The sequence below is a fragment of the Topomyia yanbarensis genome, chromosome 3 (assembly GCF_030247195.1).
Source record: "Topomyia yanbarensis strain Yona2022 chromosome 3, ASM3024719v1, whole genome shotgun sequence".
Lineage (NCBI taxonomy): Eukaryota > Metazoa > Arthropoda > Insecta > Diptera > Culicidae > Topomyia > Topomyia yanbarensis.
Genome location: NC_080672.1, coordinates 287,523,595 through 287,549,898, shown reverse-complemented (window position 1 = coordinate 287,549,898; position 26,304 = coordinate 287,523,595). Strand labels below are relative to the sequence as shown.

Here is a 26,304-nt window from a genome sequence, read left to right as displayed (position 1 = left end):
AGAATTTCGTGCTACATCATAGTTTATCAAGCTTTGCTAGCAGTATCTCGTGGTTAACTGTGTCGAAAGCGGCCTTAAGATCTATGTAGACAGTGTCCACCTGGAGTTTCTTTAATACTTTTTTTATGCGAAACTCTGTGAAGCTAACTAGATTCGTCTCAACCAAACGACCAGGGAAGACTCCGTACTGACCAGTGCTTATGTAATATTTACTAACAGAACTAGCAACTCGTTGATAAGCGATTCGAAATTTTTTTACTCGACTATCAGTGAAATAATTCCCTGGTAGTTTTCGATGTTGCTTTTATCACCTTTTGTGTGTACCGGAAACATGACTAAACACTTGTAATCAACGGGAATTTTTGCTGCTGAAATGGCGCATTGAAAAATCTATTTCGATAAATACTATTTGAATTAAACCAAACCAAAATGTGACATCCGTAATACCAATGACGATTGCCTTAGTTCCCAGTATATTCTTAGGTAGACTTTTACATAACATTCCCTACTCTTTGGCGATTGCAAGGCGGGTTATACTATTACATAAAATGATGTAACTGTATCAGCTACCCATGATAAGCGCAGTTATTTCTGCCATTATACGAGAGGATTTGGAACAAAGTCACAGGACAACTATTTCTTTCATAAATGTAAATATATTTCCATAGCATAATAGTTCGAGTAATAAGCTTTTTATGCGTTATTTTACAATACAATATTAAATCATCAAAAAATATTTGGTTCATTTTTCCTAGACTAATTTATGGTACATGAATAACAAGAACATGTACATCCTATAACTATATAATCATAGAATTTAAAAAACTTAAATGGCACCGTCAGAAAACAAATTGCGTGTTAGATTATAATTACAAATTCGAACGCAAGAGCTTTGCTCATTTTGACGATACATTACAGTAAGTTGAGTTAGATACGTGAACGCACTTATCAGTCTTATGTTTAGTATCAATCTTTTCATTGTGTAGGAGTATTCTTCCTCAGATTTAGCATTACCTTCTCAACGAACGAATTAACATCGTCATACTCATCATCATCCTCGATATGGTATAACAGCTTCCGTTCCTCAGCATCCTTCAGCAATGCGGACCACACATCGGTAGCCTGTGAATTGAAGTGACCATGAGCAACGCACACTCTTTTAGCAAATAGATAAAAACAGATCATACCTGCAATTCTGAAAAATTACCGCACATGATAAGGCACTTTCTTGCTCGGGTAAGCGCCACATTCAAACGCTGAGGACTCTCCAGAAAACCCGTTCCGATGGAACGCGCCAACGATATAATGACAACATCGAACTCCTGGCCCTGAACGGAATCGATCGATAGCACCGAAACCTGAGTGATTTTCTTATTCACCAGAAATTTTTCGCACTCCCGCTTATGTCGTGTGTACGGGGTAATTATTGCGATTGTTATGTGACGCTCACAGAATTTCATGATCTCGGTGAGAAGTTTGAGAACGAACTGAATTTCTTCATTATTGTAAATATGATGCTCCGACTGAGTCTGATTTTGCTGGTATCCCAAGCTGAAAACGGTATACGGTTTGAACGGAAATTCATCACATTTGGTCGCTTCCGGATCACTGGACAACTTGCCGTCATAGAAGAAGCTATTCGGCCACTTTACAATTTCCGGATGCATACGATACTGAGTGGTAAGCATCTTGACGCCCTCCAACTGTGTGCCGATAAAGGAGCTTTGAATCCTTGCAAACAACGAATTTTTTAGACCAGCTTCAGCCGATTCTTTCCCAAACACAAACGGTGGCAGTTGTTTGATATCGCCCACTAGAATCAACTTTCGAACATCGTACTGCAACGGTGTGAAGGAAGCGATTTCAGTGCACTGAGTCGCTTCGTCAATAATACACACATCAAACTTTAATGATTGATTGTATTCCATCAAACCACCGCAACTTCCCAGTGTTGTGCAAACAATATCAGCTTTCGAAACGAGCTGCTTTTTGGCCGCAATTTCCATATGCCGTCGATTGTTATCGTGTAAATCTATTTCATTCACATTATCCGGTAATAGTTGATTTACTCGATTTAGTTTGTCCTGCAGTTGTTTGATTTCATCGTGTACCCGGCCGTTCTGAGCATGCATTTGAAGGTATTTGATTTTGCGATCCAAACACTCTCTCTATGGATTAAGAATGTATCAAAGTAAGGACTCATTATTGAAATAAACATAGTTACCTCCAAGTAGTACGTTTCATAAACAGGATCCTCGTCCCTGAGTTTTCTACGTTTTATTTGTTCATTCACCTGCTTCCGTGCCAGATCATCTAGAAATACCATCCTGCACTCATGGTTAATCTTATTGGCTGTTCCTGTCCGAAGTATATTGCTTTGCTCATCTTTAGCTGGAAGATTATTCAAATTAGTCTTCAACCGATTATTTCGTTATATGTACTTACACAATAATCGGAACAACTTGATTAGTTTCAACACAATAACATCGACTGCTGTGTTCGATTGCGCGCATACAAGAATCTTCAGGCGCCTATTGCTTGGAGCACCTCGGTGCATCTGCATAACTAAATTGCTAATGAGTCTCGACTTTCCTGTTCCAGGTGGACCATGGATGAGCATGATGTTTGGCCGTGCGAGGTCTAGACATTGTCCGAAGACGCTTAACAAAATATCACCCTGTTGAACGTTGAGCGCCTCCTTTCGGATATGCGTAGTTATTAGATCATTTTCTCGATGATGTGGCTGAAGCCAATCCATACATACCTTTCCTTTGTAGGCCCGCCGGTCGATCGAATCACTGGATCCATAGAAGTTACTCCTTGGTGACAGTATGTTTTCCAGTAGCGGGGAGTTTTGCAAATTAAACAGAACTTGAAACTGCCGCATGTGCAGATTAATTTGCGTCAGCGACTGGATACGAAAGTTTTCACCAGATCCGTCGCGAATTCGCTGCGAGAGAGGCGTTTTAGCTGTTTCCAATGTGCAGTGGTAAAACTTTAGACCATTTTCGGCCGCATACTGAATCAACTGTCGCCGAGTGGTAACAACGGCCGGTACACGGAGCTCATCACCGGTGGCCTTGTCGTCAAAGATAATCAACACATAGTCCTTGTTGTTGACACTTTGATGTGTACTGTTTTCCACTGGAAAAAAATTGGTATGAATAATCTATGGAATAAACGTTAAAGTGAATATGCAACCATTTATTTTTTCTTGAAGGAAAAAAATGTATCTACCAATTGGTGCACAAAACCTTACTTAGAGAAGTCACATTTCAATGTTTCGTGTTCCAGTCGTCAGTTACTGACACCAATTTTCTGCCCGTTAGATGGTATATCCAAACTAACACCAAATTTGAATAAGGTAGATATTAAATCCAAACAGTTCACACAACACGTGTGAACGCCTAAAACAACTGGCTGGATATACCATCTAACGGACAGCAAGTTGGTGTCAGTTACTGACGAGTGGAACACTAAACATTCAAATCCGACTTCATCCCGTTAGAGTGAACTGCAGGACGAAATAGAGAAGTGTACATGTGTCTGTCGATGATCATTGGTGCGTCAACCCCTTGGCGCACAACTTGTCTTTAATACTGCTTTATTTACAATGTCATTATTTTTAGCACAAACATTAAATGAAATGGTGTAGTAACGTTCGTTCTGGGTTTTATTAACCCCGAAAATAGCAAAACCAAAAGATACACGTGGTTATTTACGGTTGTTTGTGCAATATTACACCTAGGTTTTTTACTCGTTTTTTTTGCGCGGTTTTTTACACGGATTTTCCAATCAACGCGGTTCTTTACGCGGATTTTCCAATTAACGCGGTTTTTGCAAAAATATTCTAAGTCCTTTTGAATGCAAAAGACTTGGAATATTTTCTGAAAAAAATTCCTAAGTTCTTTTAAATGCAAAGAAGAATTTGGACAGTTTTTATTTTGCGCGGATTTCGCAATAACTTGGCTTTTGCAAAAAAATATTCCTTTTGAATGCAAATGCAAAAGACGAAGATTTTCGGAAAGGTAGAAGAGACTGGTCTGGAAGACTCCTTAGGGACCATTCATAAATTACGTAACGCTTTTAGGGGGGAGGGGGGGTACGACAAGATGTGACAAGTTGTGACATAGGCGGGAGGGGGTGTTAACTAGATCGTTACGTAACATGTTTCCATCGAAGAAAAAAAATTTTTTCTTGGAATTTGTTACGTAACAGGGGAGGGGGGGATGGAAAAATTTGTGACAATTTGTTACATAGGGGGAGGGGGGAGTCAATTTTGGGCAATTTTTGCGTTACGTAATTTATGAATGGTCCCTTATCGCCCGCACCCCAATCAATATGGGTATTTTCGGACGCCATTTTGAAATCCAAGATTTTTGACGCCATTTTGAAATTCAAGATGGCGACTTCCGGTTTATCGAAATTCGCTATAACCCAATCAGTATGGGTATTTTTGGAATGGACTTGACGAGTAGGTGCCAGAAATTGATTTTTGACGCCATTTTCAAGTCCAAGATAGCGATTTCCGATTTAGCGAAATTCGCTATAACTCAATCAATATGGATATTTTTGGAAGTTGTAGTACGAATAGTTTTAATTAAACAGTTGAATTTACTTAAATTTAAGCAATAATAAATTGAAACCCCCAACTCACACCACATACGTCTCTTTCTTCTCTCTCTTCCATTCTCACCGCACTCTTCTGGATGAACACATAAACATATTTTGCATTTTGCTGGTTTATGATTAGATCTTATATTTTAGGGTGATTTAGGGAATGGACTTGAAGAGTAGGTGCCAGAAATCGATTTTTGACGCGATTTTGAAATCCAAAATGGCGACTTTTGGCTTAGCGAGATTCTCTACAATTGAGTTGTAGAGAATCTTTCTAAGCCGAAAGTCGCCATCTTGGATTTCAAAATCGCGTCAAAAATCGATTTCTGGCACCTACTCTTCAAGTCCATTCCGAATATACCCATATTGTTGGGGTGTGGGCCATAAGGAGTCTTGCAGACCCGTCTCTTAACTCCGCTAGCGAATGACGGATCTCAATAGTAGCATGTCTGTAATAACATACGTACCTGGAACTATTGAGAACCAGAGCTACAGGTCCAAAGCCCTGGTAAAGGAGGATGGTGGTGATGATCTGGGCCGCGGTCAGCACGTAAAGCAAAATAGGTCATAACCCCAATTCCAAGGCGTGAAGCGACCCGTGCCGAGGGATGAGTGATCGAGGGGGTGAAAAAGATGCTCGATCGTTAACGGATCCTGTGGGGTACCTAGGCAACCCCCACAGTAAGCGTCCCTTACCACGTTACTGCGGAGCTCTGGCGTGGTGGACTTTTCTTTCTCGCGCTTCTCGTGGGATTAATATGTGAAGTAAATAAAAATAAACACAATAAACAAACGGAGGTGCCGAACCCCTTTGCTAGAGGTGGTTTGGCGACGTCTCCCCCCCGCACAGTGGTCGCAATGGTACCAAAATGTGCGTTTAATTAATGGTGCTCTAGGAGTTGATTTTAGCGATTTGGTGTGTTAGAAACACTTTTTCAGAATGGAATCCCCCTTCTTTTGATGTATACTGAATTGTGATTAATCCACCTGAAAGTGAGATAGAAAATTTATTTCCACTAACTTTTAAGATAGAGGCACGATGTCGATGACAAAGTTATAGTAAATTCTACTGCGAGAAAACTAGTTGAACATGCAAACTCTGCAAAATGTAATGGTGTTGAGATAAAGCACGTTGTTTGTGGGAGGCACCCAAAAAATCATTTTTTTATTATAACTTTTTTCTGAGATTTTTGCGATTCTTCAAATGTTCTATGAAGTTGTTGAAATTAAGAAATTGCAGACATTTGTCAAAGACGTCAACCTTTTTTATTTCAAATCTTAAGAGTTATTAAATAAAGTGGGTTAAAAATACCGCCATTTTGAATGACAATTACTTAGAGATGTGGAAATATGTGGAAGACATTTCGATTCTATGAGAAAGACAGTGACAAGTACTATAAGAAAAAATACTACTCACAACGGGCATCCACCGGCCTGTATACAAAAAATACTTTCCGGAAATGTATGTTTTGCATTTTGTAACAAAATAAGTACCACTTTTTCAGCATAAATTTTTTAGCGATTTTTTTTTTCTATGTGTCGAATATTCTAAAAAATCATTGAGAGTAATAAATACACATATAAATCGTGAACTTTGAATTTCATTTATCTGAAACTATTCATAAATTAACAGGATTTGGAAAGTGAACACTAGAGACGTCCACAGTCTATAGAGAACAGTTGCACAAAGAGTGAAGTCAAAAAAAGCCTACCTAACGAGCACAATTGGAATCCATCTCTGATACCTCTGCAGCAAAGTTGGATTCTAATTTTGTTCGATAGGTAGACTTTTTTCGGTTTCACATTCTGCACGCTCTTTGCGTACCTTTATACTAGGGCCTTTAGAGACGTCTAAAAAGGTTTACTGTATTTTCATGAGTATGAACCATAGCAAAGAGTATTAGATATCATTTTCACGAAACGACTGTGTAGTCAGAGTTGCTACTTAGGATCCGACTTGCCAGAAAATCTTTAGAAAAATATTTTCACCTAGGGTGATGAGCCTATTTTCACCATACTAAGCAAGGTGCTTCACTAATTCGGTAATTTCTTGCCTTACAATCAATGGAATGCGTAAAAATTTACATCAACCGCTTTGCTTCGTTGTTAAGATTGAATATAATAACACAATTGCGTTGAAAACAGTAAAATTCTCGTGTTTGAGCACAATGAAAACTCGAATCGAATGCCCCTATTGTTGCGCTACCATTTGACTCAATGCGTTGAACAAAGATGGCAGACACTGCTCTAACCAACGGCTTCAAATGGGTAGGGTGATAATAGAAACATGGCGCAAATAGGCTCATCACCCTATATATTACATCTCTGTCAAATTTTAACCCTTAAAAAGGCAAGGGGTCTCAGAGGTTCGGCTAGTTACAGTTCCCTAGTTTCATGAATTTGTAATTCGAAATACAAACGATCGAGCGTTTTCGGGCTTTCGATTCTCTCACTGGTAAAACGACAAAAAAGAGGCTCTTGGTTTCATTGGGTCTTACAAGCGAAGTCACAATTTTCGCTTGCCTTTTTGAGGGTTAATTTTAAATATTTAATCATTCAATGCGTGCTTGCAAAAGAATTATTGACAATTCCGGCCAAGTAATCGTTTCATGAAAACGGCATATAGGGTAGACGAGCTCTTATCTATCTCATTAGTCGGTATGTCACAATATTTCGTTGATAACTCGACTTAGAGTGACTGGATTGCGCTTAAGTAACTATCATCATCTTTCCTTCGTTCCTAAGAAGCAGTACAGTTCCAATGGGTGGGATGAATAGAGGAGCTAAGATGAATTAGGGCGCAGTAACCCTAATACTGTTTGTAATGGTTTTTATTCTTGTAAAGACAGCCAAAAAATTTTGCGCATTTTTAGTTGATCACTTTTGTTGTTGTGCTAGTTTAGGAATAATTCGTAAGTTGGAGACTACAGAGCTGAGAGTTTTGGATTCATATGTGTACTTTGACATTTCCAACGATTTTGTAGAATATTTGTAGAATAAAATAACACATAGAAACAATTGCTATAAAAAGTTATGCTTAAAATGTCGTAATTATTTTGTTACAAAATGAAAAACATGCATTGTCGGAAAGTATTTTTTATATACAGGCCGGTGGATGCCCGTTGTGGGTAGTATTTTTGCATATAGTACTTTTCACTGTCTTTCTCATGGAATCGAAATGTCTTCCACATATTTCCACATCTCTTAGTAATTGTCATTCAAAATGGCGGTATTTTTAACCCACTTTATTTAATAACTCTTAAGTTTTGAAATAAAAAATGTTGACGCCTTCGACAAATGTCTGCAATTTCTTAATTTCAACAACTTCATAGAACATTTGAAGAATTGCAAAAATCTCAGAAAAAAGTTATAATAAAAAAATGATTTTTTGGGTGCCTCCCACAAATAACGTGCTTTATCTCAACACCATTACATTTTGGAGAGTTTGCATGTTCAACAAGTTTTCTCGCAGTAGAATTTACTATAACTTTGTCATTGACATCGTGCCTCTATCTTAAAAGTTAGTGGAAATAAATTTTCTATCTCACTTTCAGGTGGATTAATCACAATTCAGTATACATCAAAAGAAGGGGGATTCCATTCTGAAAAAGTGTTTCCAACACACCAAATCGCTAAAATCAACTCCTAGAGCACCATTAATTAAACGCACGTTTTGGTACCATTGCGACCACTGTGCCCCGTGGGGAGAGTAGTGGAGCGACGAGTGCTGTATCCGACGGCACCAGTGACCCCCCAGCAGTGGTAGAAAATAGCCCTACCAACGCGCTGGACGGGCCACTATCCGCGATGCGTAAAGTGGTGGAGCAGCTCGATGCGATAATCGAGTTAACTAGCGCAAAGCAAAATATAAGCAAGGAGCTGAAACGTGTCGCAAGACAGGAACAACAGGCTAACGCCAAGAGGGTGGAATGTCGAGAGAAGTCCGACAGAGGAACCCAGACAGTGGCATCCAAGAGGGAGGGAAGAGAGAAGGCCGACATAGGTACCCAGACAGGGGCCCTCCCCTTCCCCTTCAATGGAGCAGCCATGTCGCTCGAAGCGGCGGCTGAGTTCCCCTCGAAGGGCAAAGGCAAGGGCAAGCGCAAAACGGCGTCGAACGCGAAGCGCAGGTGAGGGTGAAAAAACCAACACCACACGGCGTGTAACCGTCACGGCCAAACGCCGTTTGGTCGAGGTAAATCAAATGTAGACTACATTATATAAAACCGGGGCGAGAATGACCTCGCTGGGCAAAGAGAAGGTTCCAGCAACTAGGTGCAACCGGGGCAGGGGGGCGTAAACTCCTGGACGCTGGTTACTAAGAAGAAGCCGGCACCAACACCGGATGTACCGCGGCCCGCGAAGAAGACCAAGGACAGAGGCGAGGCCTTGTGGTTAAAAACCGATAAGGACAAATATGCCGACGTCCTAAAGTCGATGAGGACGGCTGAAAGCCTCTCGGCCCTCGGGCAAGACGTGCGCAGCGTGAGACGCACCAATGCAGGCGAAATGCTTTTGGTGCTGAAGCGAGGCGCACAATCCAGTGCAGTGTATAAGGCCCTGGCCCAAGAGGTCCTGAGTGAAGGCGCCCAGGTCAGGTCGTTAGGGGCGGAAATGACTCTCCAGTGCAACCATCTGGACGAGTACGCGACCGCAGACGATGTCGTCGCAGCCGTCAAGGAGCAATGCGACGTAACAATCAAGCGGGCCTCTGTGCGCTTGAGAGGGGGGCCCTCCGGCACCCAAGTAGCCTACCTCAGGCTACTGAAGGCAGATGCCAAAAAGGTTGTCGTGAAAGGTAAACTGAAGATCGACTGGTCGGTATGCCCAATTAGCATACCCCAGCCGCCTTCAGTGGACAGGTGCTATCGATGCCTTGAGTCCGGCCATAAATCTTACGAATGTAAGGGCACAGACAGGAGCAAACTATGTCGTCGCTGCGGCGAGGAGGGGCATAAGGAGCGGGGCAGCACTAATGCGCATAAATGCCTTATCTGCACCGCTAAGAAGCAAGCCCGTAATCATGCTATGGGCGGACCTTCGTGTCCCTTCGGCGAGGCAAATAAGAAGAAGCCGTGAACGTTACACAGCTAAATCTTAACCATTGTGCAGCAGCCCAACAGCTGCTGTGGCAGTCGGTCTCGGAGTCGAGGACAGATGTCGCCCTCCTATCAGACCCGTACAACATCCCTGCCGGCAACGGCAATTGGGTATCGGATGGGTCTGGAATGGTGGCAATCTGTACAACGGGATGGTTCCCGGTTCAAGAGGTAATACACTCCTCCGCCGAGGGTGTTGCGATTTTCAAGATCAATGGTGTGTTCTATTGCAGCTGCTACGCTCCACCAAGGTGGCCCATAAAACAGTTCAACCAGATGATCGACAGGCTCTCGTCAGACCTAGTGGGCCGGAAACCGGTAGTCATAGCGGGAGATTTCAATGCTTGGGCAGTGGAGTGGGGCAGCCGCTGTACAAATAGCAGGGGCCAAGCGCTAATGGAGGCACTTGCGAAACTCGATACTGTGCTAGCTAACAATGGCTCCGCTAGTATATTCCGTAGAAACGGGGTGGAGGCGTGGACGTAACATTTGCCAGCCCGAGTCTGGTTCCAATCATGGAATGGAGGGTAGACGAAGGCTACACCCATAGCGATCATTTAGCAATCCGCTTTAGGATCAACTATGGTGTGCAGCATCCGAGGGCGGGAGATCCCTGTCAGGTACGCGGGTGGAAGTCCAATCACTTCAACAGCGAAGCTTTCACCGCGGCCCTGGAACTGGAGGCCAACACCGACAGTCTAAGCGGGGATGCGCTGGTAGCTGTTCTATAACCCTGCCAAGAAACGGCAGATACTCGGTATACGGTGGAGTGCCGAGATTGCAGCTCTACGATCAGCCTGCCTCAGAGCTAGACGTAGGATGCAAAGAGCCCGCACCGAGGATGCAAGAGAGAACTGCCGTGAAGCGTTTCGAGCTGCGAAATTGGCCCTTAACTAGGCCATTAAAAGCAGCAAGAGAGTTTCGACAACCTGTGTGAGAGTACCAACGCAAATCCGTGGGGTGACGCCTACAGAATCGTGATGGCCAAGACCAAAGGGGGCTCTTCACCCCCAGAATGGTCTCCGGACCGGTTGGCAACGACTATCGAAGTACCTTCCCGTCTCGAGCCACAAGCTCCTGGCCACCTGCACTACGAGACAGTGCGGGCACGGCCGAAACGGTGGCTCCGGTGACGAATGAAGAACTACTCGCAGTGGCTAAATCCCTAGCAATGAACAAAGCTCCAGGGCCGGATGGAGTTCCAAACAGCGCTCTCAAGGCAGCGATTATAGCGAACCCGAACATGTTCAGGCTAGCTATGCAGAGATGCCTTGACGAGTGCCGTTTCCCCGATAGATGGAAAAGTCAGAAATTGGTGCTGTTGCCGAAGCCCGGGAAGCCGCCAGGCGACCCCTCGGCGTACAGACCAATCTGTCTGATCGACACGACTGGCAAACTGCTTGAGAGGATCACCCTCAACAGGCTAACCCCGTACGCAGAAGGTACGGACGGCCTGTCAAGCAACCAGTTTGGCTTTCGGAAGGGTAAGTCCACAGTGGACGCTCTCAACTCAGTGATAAAGACTGCCGAGATAGCGATCCAACGAAAAAGGCGAGGCATTCGATACTGTGCGTTAGTGATACTGGACGTGAAGAACGCATTCAACAGCGCAAGCTGGCATCTCGTTATACCGGCTTAGCCTACCGGTGGGTCTGTACCGGATCCTGGAAAGCTACTTCCAGAGCCGCGTACTGCTATACGAAACCGTTGCCGGTCAGAAAAGGGTTCCGATCACCGCCGGAGTCCCGCAGGGCTCGATCCTAGGCCTGGTGCTAGGGAACCTCATGTATGACGGGGTTCTGAGACTGAAGTTCCCTCCTGGGGTCAAGATCGTCGGCTTTGCCGACGACGTAACGTTGGAGGTCTATGGGGCGTCAATCCCCGAGGTTGAACTAACGGCAGAACACGTGATAAACACGGTGGAGGAATGGATGAGCGCGAGAGGCCTGGAGCTCGCTCAGCATAAGACGAAGGTAGTTATCGTCAACAACCGCAAGTCAGCACAATATGCAGTTATCCTTGTGGGGGAAGTCGTCTTCACCTCACAGCGAAGCCTGAAGTCTCTCGGAGTCATGATAGACGACAAGCTGACCTTCGGCAGCCACATCGACTATACATGCAAGACAGGATCGACTGCTGTTGCGGCTCTATCGAGGATGATGTCCAACAGCTCAAAGGAGTGCGCCAGTAGATGTAGGTTACTGGAAGGCGTTGCCGTATCTATCCTCAGGTACGGCGGCCCGTCATGGTCAAGAGCACTGAGGGTAACCAGTTACCTACAGAAACTGGAGAGCACCTACCGCGTGATGTGCCTTAGAGTGATATCTGCCTATCGCACAGTATCACACGATGCATCCTACGTGATAGCGAGCATGATGCCAGTCGGGCTGGTCATTCGGGAAGATGAGGAGTGTTTTGAGCTACGTGGAAATAGAGGAGCCCGCGAGTGCACCAGGGTGACCTCGGTTGCCAGATGGCAGCGTGAGTGGGATAACTCCTCGAAAGGTGGACCCACCGGCTGATACCTAACATATCGTGCTGGGTGGGAAGACCCCATGGGGAAGTTCACTTCCACCTGACAGGCCATGGCTGTTTCCGACAGTACCTCCACAGGTTCGGGCACGCGGAGGTCTCAGCCTGCCCGGACTGGCCAGGTGTAGACGAAACTGCCGAACACATACTGTTCGTATGTCCTCGGTTCGACGTCGAAAGAAGAGCAATGCTTGACGTCTGTGGCTGGGACACAACCCCTGATACCCTTATTCAGCGGATGTGTCAATCGGTGGAGAAGTGGAACGCAGTCTCGGCTGCTACCACCCAGATTGCCTGTCGGCTACAGGTAATTTGGTGAACCGAGCAACAGACGACGGGCACGGCTAACTAGTGATTGGTTAGTTGGAGCGAAAAAGGCCGAGCGCAAAAAAGAGAGTGAATGATCTGTTCCCACATGGGATGCCAGGGGGAGTGACAGAGGTATAATAGAGTGGCACGATCGAGAGTGAACTAGGTGATAGGGTGAGCACCCAAGTCAGCCTCACATGGTATGGGTGAGGCGAGCACAAAAGTAAGCCTAGCAAGGAATGAGTAAGGTGAGCACACAAGTCAGCCTCGCAAGGAACGAAAAAGGTGAGCACAAAAGTCAGCCTCATGTGGAGTGTTAGAGAGTGAATCAAGGTGCGATAGAGAGAGCACCCAAGTAAGCCCAGGCTTACCAATATGACTGCCTTTTTACTACTGTCGCTGTGCAACAGAATAGGATGTCTCTATGTGTGCTCGACGCTCTCTTGCTACAGCACGTTCGCTCGCCAAGCCGAACTGTAATGGCAACAGTGCAATCTTGTGAGAAAAGGTGCTGTTTGGGGACAGCCTGTACCGCGCTTGTTTTGTTGACAATATTTACGCTATACGTAGCGAGCCGAATGGGCTGTCGGTTTACCATTTTTTTGTGTCTGCTGTTTCGCATAAACTGTCGCGGAGACAGCCTTCTGAGAGGGATAACATTCTTCATCCAAACTGGTAAAACTGTCGTCTAGGGCTGTCATATGATGAATGTCACCATTGAACATTTGCATGGAGTTTGAATCGACGCAGCGGCAATAATTTGCGCTAAAGCGGACCCTGCACGAGCAGAAATATTGACAATAAATCATAGATTGATTCTGTAGAATTTAAATGAGATTGATGGATTGAAGCAGTCTTATCAATATATTTATTGACAATATTTCTGTCTCGTGTAAGGTCCGCTTAAGGTCAACGCATGTTTAAGCGAACGAACGTGTAAAGTGTACTTTTCAGCATAACAGTTATACTGTTATGCTAATCATGCGCATTAATTTGGGCATGATAAAACGCAGTTTTCAAACGTAGAAAAATTTGCCCAGGACAGAATTCTGGAACGATTTTCATTGGATGTCATTTAACATCAGTTTTCAGTTTTCATTACGTTGTCTTGGGAAATTGATTTATAGCATGATGGATTGAATTGATTAAATAAATAGTTTTCTAATGCCGTTTTTTAATGAACAACCCCGGAGCAGTAAGTTACAGTTTCTAGCGAAAGAGCCGGCCACTAGACGTGTTCATTCCCACTTCTGTCAGAAAGTGCAACACTAGTGCAATTCGCTGCCCCGGATTAACTTAATTTAAGTATTTTTAGCATTTCACTTGTTTAGTTCTCACCGATTACTGTGACGTATGCAATCTGTATATTGTAAAAACGAAAACTGAACCCTCAAAAATATTAAAGCTTTCAAAAATCTAAATATTGATTCAAATTAAAAAATCGAAATATTTAAAAATTGCAAAATTGAAGACTTCAAAGTTGCAAAATTAACATATTAAAATGTTACAAATTTAAAAAATCAAGAAATCGATTTTTTTTTAATTAGAGGGGAGTTTCGGATCCCAGGTATTTTTCAGCTATGGTAATACTGTGAAAAGCATATGTATATAATTTTCATGACTGTAATGTAGCTCTGTTTTTTCTCACAAAATTTTGCGGTTCTCAGTTTTCGTGAGCGTGCGCTTTTTTGATAAATGTGTAAACCGAAAACAAGATTATTGTTGGCAACAACAATTAATTAAATTATGTGCATTATCGTAATTTTGGACCTGCCGTCTAATATCTTTTATTTAATATCTCATTTTAGGCGAGACTATCAACTGTTTTCGTTTAATCTGTGTGTGAATATGGGTTGATTCAATTCGGACCTTTTACCATATATACGATATGTTACGCGATCGCGAAAAACCGTTTGAGAGATCGAGCTTTCGGGAAAAGATAAGTTTTCGCAAATCGATTCACAGATTTCTACGTTTATAGCTCATAACCTATTGTTAGGTAATTTGGCCCAACTCTTACTTTTTATGGAATATTTGCCACAATTTTTTTTATATCAAACAGAACTTGTCAATTCACAATTCGAAACTTAGTGAAAATTAAATAGGAACACTTTTGCGTAGAACTCTTAATACACAATATTGTACGATATTGGAAAAAGTTACCTCAGAAAAAATGTGCGCAATTGATCAGGCTTTCGGGAAAAAATATTTATTTGTGAATCGGTTGTAGTTCTATAGCTCATAAACCCTTACCCCTTGGCCGACCCCTAATGATTACTGAACATTAAATATGACATGAAAAATTTACTGAACATTAAATATGACATACAAAATTGAAAATTAAAGAATTTAAGCTGAAATTTCAAAAAATACGATTTCGGAATTAAAAAATCATATGATTAATATACGAGAAAATGAAAAATTGATAAATCTAAGAATTTAAAAATTTAAGAATTCAAAAATTTAGAAATTTAAAGATTTAAAGAATTAAAGATTTGAAATTTTAAATATTTTGAAATGTAAAAGGAAAAAAATTAAAATATTGAAGATTAAGAAATTTTGAAAGTCAGATTTAATAATTTTGGAACTTTCAAATTTAAAGATATAAAAATTTAAAACATGAAAAATATATTTTTATTTAAAAGTTTATAAATACGAGACCGAGGGAATATTTTTACAAACCATTTTCAACTATTCTTGATGATGAAAGCCATCATTTTTTTAAAAACAAGTACTGTATTAGGGCAGTTTACCACTAACAATAATAATACATTCCATATTAAACATAAAAAGTGATTGAAATTTATTTCTATTATTCTGTAGTACGTACGCTAAACAAAGCAATGTTAAAGGCATTTTTTCTTATTTTTAATGGGCCTATAGAAGTTAAATTTTAAGATAATTCTAAACTAAATATTAGTTAGAAATGTGATCTGATTCGCAATGGATAGGTGACCATTGATTCACGCTAAACCTCCTGAATTCGCGGTTGCGGCACGGGACGTTTAAAATTGTTGTATAATCCTGTTTTTCGGGTAAAATTGCCAATAAGAAAATGAGGTCATGACAATAGAAATATTTAGTAATTACCACATTTTAATTAATTATGGCTTAGCGCTGCTCACAACTCCCAATGGTTCACAACTCCCCAACGTCCCTTATTTCGAGGTGTGCCTGTACCTTGAAAAGTACAGTTGTTAGGAGAATCACGACAAACACGTTTGCTATTGAGTGGCATAATAAAACAAATAAAATCATCAGCTTGTTGATCACCTCAAACAAATTAGCATAACCAACAAATCACGAAAATATTTCAGGAGCCTGAAATCGGCGGCGCGCCCCTCTTAAAATTAAATTTAACTATATTATGTTTTTCTCTATTGTAGCAACGCAATTTTTTAACTTTCCGATGAAATAAAAAAAGCCTCATAACTCATGACCTATGTTCATGCTGTGATTCGTGACTAGGTGCAATCTGCATTTTCATCTACACGGCATATCAAAAATCCGTTTTCTGAAACCGTCCAATTTTCCGCAATACGGACTTCTAAACGATTGCTTTCTGCCCCGATACGGCAATTCGACCCACATCACCATTACTGAACAATTACTATCCAGCTTCACTCAAATGATTCTCCCCGCAACAAAACAGTCTACCACAACTAAAAATATTTGCTCAGGTTTTTAATTTCGAACGACGTTAAAAATTCGCTAACTGTTTAAAATCAAATCAAATAAAGCCGCTGGTTTTGATCCCGCATGGAAAATGAATGAAAAAAAAACGAAAACCTTGCATGCAGCATTCATTCTAAATCGTTCAGTATCCCGCACCGTACTGGGCTTAACTAATGTACAGAGCACGACTTTCACAGAAAAAAATGTTCTTTGATTGCATCGATGTGTCGGTTCTACCACCAAGAACGAAATGTTACGCAAAACCAACTGAGGCTGTCATCGCACATCAACTATAGTTGTAGACGTATGCGCAAACTGTCGTGTGCGGTACAAGACGGCAACGTTGCAAGTCGCATAACAGTTTTACTGAGAGCTGTCGTGCTTGATTCGGTCATCAAACTGTCGAAGCGAAAAGAAGACGACAGCCTCTGAAATACTGTCGCAAGGCTGTACTGTTGGAACCCCTGAGTAAGCCTCATACAGGACGTATGAACGCGTGAGCGAGAGTGAATGAGTACATCAAGTACAGCCATCCCCCAGAAGTAATACCGAGAGGTAGTTCCTGGGGGGAACGATGGCGGAGCCCAATGGAGTTTGGTCGGTATTAATGGCAGCGTCACCATTCGAGCCCGACTCGCCCCCAGTACACCCCGTGTGGTAGCTTGGACACGTACCAATAGCACGTGTACTGGGTTAGTACGTAAACAGTCTTCTCCATTGTAAAAAAAGGCCCGTCTCTTCCATCTTTCCGAAAATCATTGCATTTAAAAGGACTATATTTTTTTGCAAAAAGCGTGTTAATTGCGAAATCCACGCAAAATAAAAACTGCCAAAAATATTCTAACTCCTTTACTGAGTTTTTTTACGTGGATTTTCGAATTACCGCGGTTTTTTTTACGCGGATTTTCCAATTAACGCGGTTTTTTTACGCGGTTCGTATCCCCCGCGTAAAAAAAGCTGGGTGTAGGTTGTTTTGGTATTTGCAATGAAAATAGCGAAATAGCGGTGCAAGGATATCCAATTTTCTGCTGTTGCCAAATAAAATGATTCACTCTCATTAAATGCTCTTTTCAGGGTCACCATATGAGGTTACACGTGTTCGAATATTTTAGATTTCGATGTAAGTGTACCGATATTTTTAGACCAACATGTGAAAAGGTCGTAAGTGCAAATGAGAGTCTCTGTTTACTTTCTCTTCCGTCAATTACTCGGCCGCTGTTACCTTTGCTGCTTAACTTTTAGCAAAATAGCTAGGCGAAATCAGAGTGTTTCGTTATGTTTCCAAAAGAACGACCGCTGCGGAGTCGCGTTATCACAGAACCGACTCGGTTCCGTCAGCATGAAGTAACAAGTTACTTTACGCTTGTCCGGACATGCCGTAGACTCAGGTGATTCGCATTTCTAATGCCAAAAGATCTAGACTCCTACGGTAGCAGACAAAAAGTTAAGTCGCCGGTGAGCTCTAAGCTTGCATATATGATCCTTCCACGCTTTTCTAAACTTTCTCCCTTCAACTCCTTGCTCTCCCTTGAGTACTATGGCTCTTAATACACTCAGGTTTTTTTTACGCGGGGGATACAGGCCGCGTAAATGAAAACCGCGTAAATTTCAAAAACCGCGTAATTGAAAACCGCGTAAATTTCAAAATCCGCGTAAATGAAAACCGCGTAAATTTCAAAATCCGCGTTAAAAAATACCGCGCGAAAAAAAACCGCGTAAAAAAACTTGAGTGTATTGAAAAATATACTTCACCTTCCAGTCCCTTGCTAATTAAATGCCGTAACAACTGTTGACAAATTTGTTCAAGTGGTTTCCGTTGTTAATTCAGATGACTTGGATTTTCAGCTTCAAGTTACACAATGCCGTGATAAGGACATAGGTGAACTGAGAGCGAAATTGGAGAATGGAGCTGTTAAGAATTTTGATCTTGAAGATGGGTTGGTGTTTCCAATGTACCAAGGATGGTAAACTATTGTGTTACGTACCAAAAGAAATGAGAACGAGCGTGATACGCAGTGTGCATGAAAAGTTATGCCATATGGGGATTACGAAAACCTGTGATCAGATTCAGATGCATTACTGGTTTCCTGGTATGAAGGCCGAAGTGGATAAATATGTGAAGAACTGTGTACGCTGCATAGTTTATTCCGATCCGAATTCCGAAAGTCGTGCATTACACAGTATTCTGAAGAATCCTGTACCTTTCGATACTATCCACATTGATCATTTCGGACCCCTTCCGACTATTATTTCGAAGAGAAAGCACATTCTGGTGATCGTTGACGCGTTTACGAAGTTTGTCAAATTGTATGCAGTGAACTCGACCAGTACAAAAGAAGTGTGTGCGTGCCTTGATAAATATTTTGACAATTACAGTCGACTAAGAAGAATTGTCAGTGATTGTGGGACCTGTTTTACATCATTGGATTTCAGTTCTTATTTGTTGAAAAATAACATCGAACACGTGAAGATTGTCACTGCTTCCGCTCAGGCAAACGGACAAGTAGAACGGGTGAATCGTATTCTCAAAACTATGTTAGCCAAACTGTCGGAGCCTGTTCAGCATTCTGATTTGTGCAAGATGTTAGGGAAGGTTGAATACGCCCTAAACACTTCCGTTCATACGAGCACCCGTCAAACCCCTAGTATGCTTTTATACGGAGTTCCGCAGCGTGGTCGTAACATCGACGTCCTTTCCGATTTTCTTGATGGTAAGACTAGTTTCGATTGTTCATATTCCGTACGGAATTTGCAGGCATTACGAAGTTCCGCTGCAGATTGTATAGAGCATTCCCAAAATCGTAATTCCGAGTCTCATGAGAAGAAACATAGGCATCCCTTCGTGTTTTCTGAAGGTGATTATGTTGTAATACGAAACATTGATACTACCATTGGAACCAATAAGAAGTTTGTCCCTAAGTTTAGAGGCAACTATCGCATCCATAAAGTTCTTCCAAATGACAGGTACGTTGTAAGACATTAAAAATTGCCAAATCTCTCAATTATCCTATGATGGCATAATCGAGTCTTCACGTATGAAGCGGTGGGCTGATTGGCGAGAGGCAGATGCACATTGTTCTGATTCAGTATAAAATTGATTATGAACGGTTGAGAAAGCAATACTTTGTGTTTGTGTATTATATGTCAATTTCCATTTTCCCATGTGTGCCTCTAATAACCGAGTCGACCGCGGGTAATCGGTCCTTCTTTATCTATTGATTGTTTACTAACACAAGGGTTTCTGTGATCGAGTCGATCTATAGTCAGGCATGGCCGAGTTGTAGTATAACTGCAGTATATGTTACGTTCAGTGTATTTTGTATTGTGTATATTGCTAGCTTAAGTAATATTATTTTAGAGTGTATTCTTTTCCGTTCCGTTTTATCCGTTCCGGTTGTTCTGTATTCAGTGTACATAGAAAACCGCCACACCATACCTATATGGACTTTACAACTTCCTGATTATTAGGTCTGTTCCAGTACCAGGAGAAACTGGAAGTACTCCGGAGAAAATCGTTCCTGTACTCTCTTCTTCTTTTTTCTTCTTTTGGTAGCAAACCGGAGTAAAAAGGAGCAAAGATTCTTGCTCCTGTTTCCTCCGGAGTGGCTTCCGTGTACTGGAACAAACCAATTCTTCCTGTCATCATCTACAAAGATAGCACGTAATAAGTTTTATTGAAACCGCGTGTGTAATTTCTTCCGGAAGATCCTTTACAATTAATTATCTGATTTAATATAACCTCCATTTTTGTCATGTCTATATTTAATATTAAATAAATAGTAATTTTTCGTTAAATATATTAAGGGAACCCTCGAAGTGCGTCAAATGAAGCACATCATTAGGCAATCCATTAGACGTGTGTTTGACAATTCAGCGGTGGGTTCTGTCAACAGGTCTACTCCTGCGAACAGAAAAACTCGTCCGACAAACATCTTTCGTTAGTCCGATTCGTTTGATGTTGGATCGAATCAACGATACGTACCCCTCGGAGCAACGTCAGAATAAGTAAACAAGAACTAATCAGCTGATCAGAAACGTCTCATGGATTGCCTAATGGGCCCTATTCTCACAGTCACGTCACCTAGTGACTAGAGTAAATTTTGTTCTAGTCACTAGGTGACGTGACTGTGAGAATAGGGCCCCAGAAAAAAACATGCGGCAGTGTTGCGCAAAAACTTGGCATAACATCACGAAATTTTTATGAACTTTTCTTTCAGATATTTTTCACGGATTTTATATTGGTTGGCCTATTGCTGTGTAAAATATTTATGGAATTCAATGAGCTATTAACTTTTTAATCAAAATTTAATTTTAAGCTATGTTCCGTGTTAAGAATAGTGATTTCACGTTACTAGATTATACATAGTAGATTGAAGGCAGATTGTGTCATTACAATTTCCCTCTTTTTCGAAGACACGCGAAAAATTTCAACAAAATCGAAGAGGATTTTTCTTAATTTCAGCTATTTCTTAGCCCCCCTGGTATTGGTCAATAAGTAAAGCAATACTCACCACTGATATTAAGTACAAAAGTTCTACTCTGCGCTCGAATCTGGTTCAACTTCATCTGTAAGGGCTTCTGAGTGGTTTTCTTTATCTCTCCGTACTGAGCCAAAATGTCGTGAAACAGTTCGGTCTTCAGTATCGGCATCACAATGCGTTTGTAATCATCGAAATCGTTGTACTGTTCCACCATTGGTAACAGTTTGCCCTCGCAAATTTTAGCATTCGCTGGGTTGTCAAACCAGATGGCATCCCAGCTGGTGATTTCCAAGATTATATCATTCTGACAGCTCGCTAAAGACATATTTCTGCCTTCGTTGTCCTCCTTGTAGTATTTCGTTATCACACACAGATCATTTCCATCGTCAATCTCAAACATTCGTGTTTCGCTGAGGTTTTCCTTCCAGGTAACACGATTCAATCGTTTCTTCGATGGCTTATCAGGCATTATCAAAATGGACCGGATTCCTTCACTGTTAATAGTGCTATCGGAAGACTTATTCGTCGATGCAATGTTTCCCACGGAGGTAGGCATTACTACCGGTTCTTTGATGCTATCCAAGAGTGAATGGATAGCATCGCCAGCCGAAGTTGGTGGTTTAGATACCGTCGGGGGACGGTGCTTAGGAATTTTGAAAACGGGCGCCGTCGATGAAACGCTGCTTACTCTGGCGACGCTAGTGAACGTTAGTTTCGGTGCTCTGGTAAGAGCTTCTTCGATCAGATTTTCCACTACAGGAAGATTTTCTAGCAAAGTGGACTGTGTACAAACGAGGTCCTCATTGGCCCCGTTTGTGGAAGCAGATTCATGTTCATTATTTGGTTGATTTGAACTGGCAATATCCTGCACCAGGAAAGCACCGCGATTGGATGGAGTAAATTTAACTTTTGGAATGGTTACCGTTTTAGAGCATTTGGTACTACGCTCACTTGATGGGGGTTTGGCAGATTGTATAGCTCTTAACTTTTCCTTTCGAATTTCATTTCCATTATCGGATTTGCGACTGGGCGAATGTTTCTTGACACTGGGAACCTTTGAAGATGACGAACCTGAAATTATAGATTGTTTATTAAAGTGAGTTCACACTGTGCAACACATTGGCACATTCAACAACTACCGACAATTTTAAAAAAGAAATGAGAAAGGACAAGTTTCACTAATTAAACATGGATGTACCAAGTACCGAAACGAACAATGTGTGCCAAAATGAATATTGTACTAACTGTAAACCCTTACCATTATGTGTACTGATTCTGCGTTTCTGGATGTGATGCGGTTCCACAAATGGTATTTTTCGTTTAATCCAGCTATTCGACGCACTGTTGGAATTTTTTTCATTCATCGCGGAGCGAGCAGCATCCGACAAAGTGGGTTTTAAACCAGCAGCCTTGGCAATGCTCGCAGCCGAGGCTGGACTCACAGCATCTACCGATCTACGCTGTTCCCGAGAATGTTGGTACTCTCCCGCACAAGTATCGGAAATTTTCTGCTTCTTGGCTCCATGTGAACCATCACTAGGAACATCCGCTTGTTGTTCCGGGAGATGACTCTCATTTTCGACAAATTCCAGAATACTGGAGAAAAATGAATCATCCAGGTTAATTTCACCTTTGTCGTCCTTTTGCGCAATAATTTCTTCTGCAGTCGATAATGGAACTTGGTCCGGAAGTTTCCGCTTTCTTTTCGTGGAGCTTATGCGAATTTCTTCAGATAGAGATTTTACTGAGTTAGTTTCATTTTCATGCGTACTAGGTATGTCCTTAGATGTAGATTTGGAATCGTGATCTTTGGGTAAAGGCAGTTTAAAGCACGACTGAATTTCGTTAATCTCAGTACTCAGTGGAGTTATTGCATTAGTAGAAGTCGGCGCATTATTATTGTATCGTTTTGCAGCCTGAAGCAGAACACTGGTAGTATCCGAATAATTTGATTTCGTTTCACTGTTTTCAACAGCCAATACCTTAGTTCGTACAGGAGAAACTTTCTGGGAAAGCTTCATAAACCATCGTTTCGAATCTTCTAAAGTTTGCTCATCTTCGTCATCCTCAGAAATATAGATTGTATCCGAAGCTTCCGAAAAAAAGGAATGCGGAGAATCTTCTAATACTGGGGCATTGCTGGATACCGCTTCTATCAGCTCTGGCTCATCATTCAGCAGATCAACTTCTAGAGCTTCTTCTTTTATTTGGCGGTAGTAATTCTGTGAGTATTTCTTTTCGCTGAAATCATTCTCGTCATCGGATTCACTATCGATAATTGAAATTATTGGTATTACAGACTGCTCTAAGGATGGAAACGAAAGTGAATCCTTGAACAACTCTTCTATTTGATCAACTTCAATTACTTCCTCGTCCATCTTGGATATATGGTGGTTTAGTTGATCTTTGTCATGTTTAGAATTACTTCTATCATCACGAGAGTCATGTTTACGTTTATCACCTCGACTTGAACGACTACTATGTGTGCTCTTGTGATCCCTGCGCTTATGATGCTCTTGTTTCTCATGTTCTTTACGTTTACAATGCTTTTCTTTTTTATCATGTGATTTGTGTCGGTCTCTTTTTCTCTCTTTTTTATGATGATTTTTACTTTTATTGTTTATAACCGATTCTTTTGTATTTGTTAGTTTATCATCATTGAGTTTTGCATTGTCTGCACTCAATAAATCGTCTTTGACTTCTATTCTTCCCGTTTGTGGTTGCTGCTTTTCTGCATCTTTTTGTTTCTGTGCTTCTAGTTCTTGTCTTTGCTTAGCTTCTGATTGCGCTTCCTGCAATTTCTGCTGATGATTTTCAACTAACGGCTTTCTTTCTGCTTCCTCCTTCTTCTTTTCATATTCTGCTTTCTTCTTACGCTCAGCTTCTTTACATTCGTCCTCCCTTCTTTTATCGTATGCTTCCTTATCTCTTTTTTTGTTTTCTTCCTTTTGTCGTCGTTCCCTTTCTTCTTTTTGCTTAAGCTCAGCTTCTCTTCTCTCAATCTCCTTACTGATTTGTTCCATCTCCTCCAGTATTTTCTTTTTTGCATCTGCTTTCCGCGCTTCTTCATCTCTAACCTCTTTCTCTCGCTCGAGTTCTTCTAGTTCTACTTTAATTTTTTGTTGATTCTCGATTTCTTTCGCCTTACGTTCAGTCTCCTTCAAAATACCCTCTTCGAGCTGCGTAACTCTATCCCCCGGATTCAGAAGAACCACTTCTTCTTCATCGGATGATAGCTCAATATTCTCCAATATTCGATACTGTGTCCCTTCCACCAGTTTGGGCCCATTCGGTAACTGTTCCTGTGGCACACATCGAGCCGTAACGTCTGCTTCTTCGTCACTGGACAAGATTGTGTCCACATCGCCTTCCCGGATGACACGATTCCGATCTTTGCAAACCCGATACAACAGCACGTGGCAGTTCTGTTGGTAGAATGGCAACTCTTGAAAGCACGGTGCACCAATACCAACCAAATCATTTTCCTGTAGGATAACCGAGCCCGGCGTTTCTCGGCAAAGTTTGCGATCGTTGACGTAGGTACCGGAAGTTGACTGCAATAAAATAACAAAATGAGTATTTGGCTTCTGAAATGAAGAGAAAAGTCTTACCGTTCTATCTGTTAATGTTGCCACTCCATCGACGCAAGATATGGTGCAATGCCTTTTAGAAATGTGTTGGAAGGATGCCTGCATCAATTACTCTATTAGTGATACGTTGATTTCGTTTTCGGAACAGAGTGGCTCCAGGTTTATTCGAAGCTATCATTTCTTTATGGATTTTGTAAACGTTAGAGCGAACCTAAAGCAATTTGAGTCCAACACAGTAACCAACATTACTTATATGTGTTTGTGTATCCCTTATGCCATTGTTACTTGACCTCGAAACTGAGTCAGGTTGTAAACGCAAATGCAATCAATTCATACATTTTGACAACAGTTGGGGTTAGCCTGATATAGTTTCACTTCAAGCGAAAACGGCATTATCTTAGGAGCAAACCATTGAACCAAGGTGCTTAGAATAAAAACTCCTTGCATTGAACCATATATTTTTTTTACTAAACGGTATTTTGAAGCAAACGACATTGAACTCAACGCTTCGTTCACAACCGATTACAGTAAGCTCACATTGTATAATGTACGTTGCAACGAGAAAAATAAAAATGAGTTATGCAAAGGATTAGAAATAGTAATTTTATTGTATATATATACTTTCTCCCGGTATGTTGAACAAACAATGCAGTCGATTCTTAATGTAATGTAATTCAAGGGGTATAGTGAGGTAGTATTTCAATCCTATTGATACAGGAATCTAAGAACCACATGAAAAATTAAAAATAAAACCTCGCTTGACCTAAATTAAACACATGTAACAGGCTACCGTACGTTTAACAAATTAAAATTTTTAATTTCTTAGTAGTGAAGTTTAGGGCGAGTTAAGTGTTCACGATATCAAAACGTACTTACCCTGTTCAGCGGAATAACCGATCGTGACGATCGACTGATATCGGTTTCCGAGGCAATATTGACTATTAAATGTTCGTTTTGATGAAGTCTCTTTAGAAACCAACGGGTTGTTTCACTGTGGAATTATCACGATATTAGTTCTTGATATCCGTGCAAGATACAAATACTTACCGATACTCCATTTCTAGTTAACATTGACGCAAAACGTTCGCTTAAATCTACAGTATAATAAGCCCGAAGATCGCAACTCTTAATGCTCTTTCGCGACAAAATATGCAAACAATGCAATTATTGTTGGTACGTGTTGTACAAAAATTGTTTGCTTTTAGCGGACCGTTTCCCTGACATTCATATTACACGGTGAGGAAAAAAGTCACATTTTATTGGTTTTAAATCGTCAATTTACTCGCGATTAGCACCTTTATATAGAAAAGACACATAGAGGTCGCATTGAGTTCTTGTCGGTCGATTTCACGGAGACTAATGTAGTTTCCTGGTTGAAAACAATCCCATCTGCTTTTGCCGTCTTTGTTTACTATTTTCCACCATTGATGTAGTATTTGTGTCATGTGTCGTGTACGTACATGAGCCGTAGAAAAGTCTATTGAGCTCTTGTCGACAGTATTTTGTATCATGAATCCATCATCCCAACAAACAATTTGGCTGGATATTGGTTTCAACAGTTATTGTTCAGCTCATTCTCGCGAATCAAAAGCTTGTACAGCTTTCATTGTTTGTTGGGATATAGAAAAAAGGGCACGGTTTTTCCATGTCGTGGGTGTTTAGTATGGTTTGATGAAGTTTGATTTTCTAAAAAAAAATAGATTATAGCGAAGACTACATATTAAGAAGACTGATATCTCTTTCCTTTCCCCATACAAACGAGGAGCGACGGGGGTTACATCGCCTCTATTGGAGGAAGGTAGGAAGCTCAATATAAAAGTGTACACGCAGAATTATTTATTTATGCATCGATAGCATATTTTTTATCTGCCTCTCTTTTCTTCTGCTGTAAATTTTATGCATTGAACATATTCGGTCTATCCATTCATTGAATGCTAACTAGAAGTATATGCATGAAAATGCATAAAAAACACAGCAGAAGAAAAAAAGACGATCCATGCA

General features: G+C 41.3%; 1 protein-coding gene across 2 annotated transcripts; it reads right to left on the bottom strand.

The window, feature by feature from the left end:
- Positions 1-720: 720 nt before the first annotated feature.
- Positions 721-25,530, bottom strand: LOC131694054 (uncharacterized). Of its 2 annotated transcripts, XM_058982409.1 has the most exons (10): positions 25,351-25,530; positions 25,180-25,294; positions 24,325-24,402; positions 21,972-24,267; positions 20,744-21,784; positions 2,765-3,144; positions 2,446-2,698; positions 2,225-2,391; positions 1,188-2,168; positions 721-1,122 (listed from the first exon to the last, which is right to left on the bottom strand). In XM_058982409.1, exons 1-10 carry the CDS (start codon positions 25,359-25,361, stop codon positions 976-978), a joined length of 5,469 nt encoding a protein of 1,822 aa, XP_058838392.1. In that variant the 5' UTR covers positions 25,362-25,530; the 3' UTR covers positions 721-975. The 2 variants fall into 2 exon arrangements, with proteins under 2 accessions (XP_058838392.1, XP_058838391.1); XM_058982408.1 differs by having other exon boundaries at positions 2,446-3,144.
- Between the last annotated feature and the right edge of the window lie 774 nt (positions 25,531-26,304).

Coding starts and splice junctions, on each gene's coding strand:
- LOC131694054 (XM_058982408.1), bottom strand. Junction 21,785..21,971: donor CAGAATCAGTACACATAATG/GTAAGGGTTTAC, acceptor CTATAATTTCAG/GTTCGTCATCTTCAAAGGTT. Junction 1,123..1,187: donor GTAATTTTTCAGAATTGCAG/GTATGATCTGTT, acceptor TTCAATTCACAG/GCTACCGATGTGTGGTCCGC.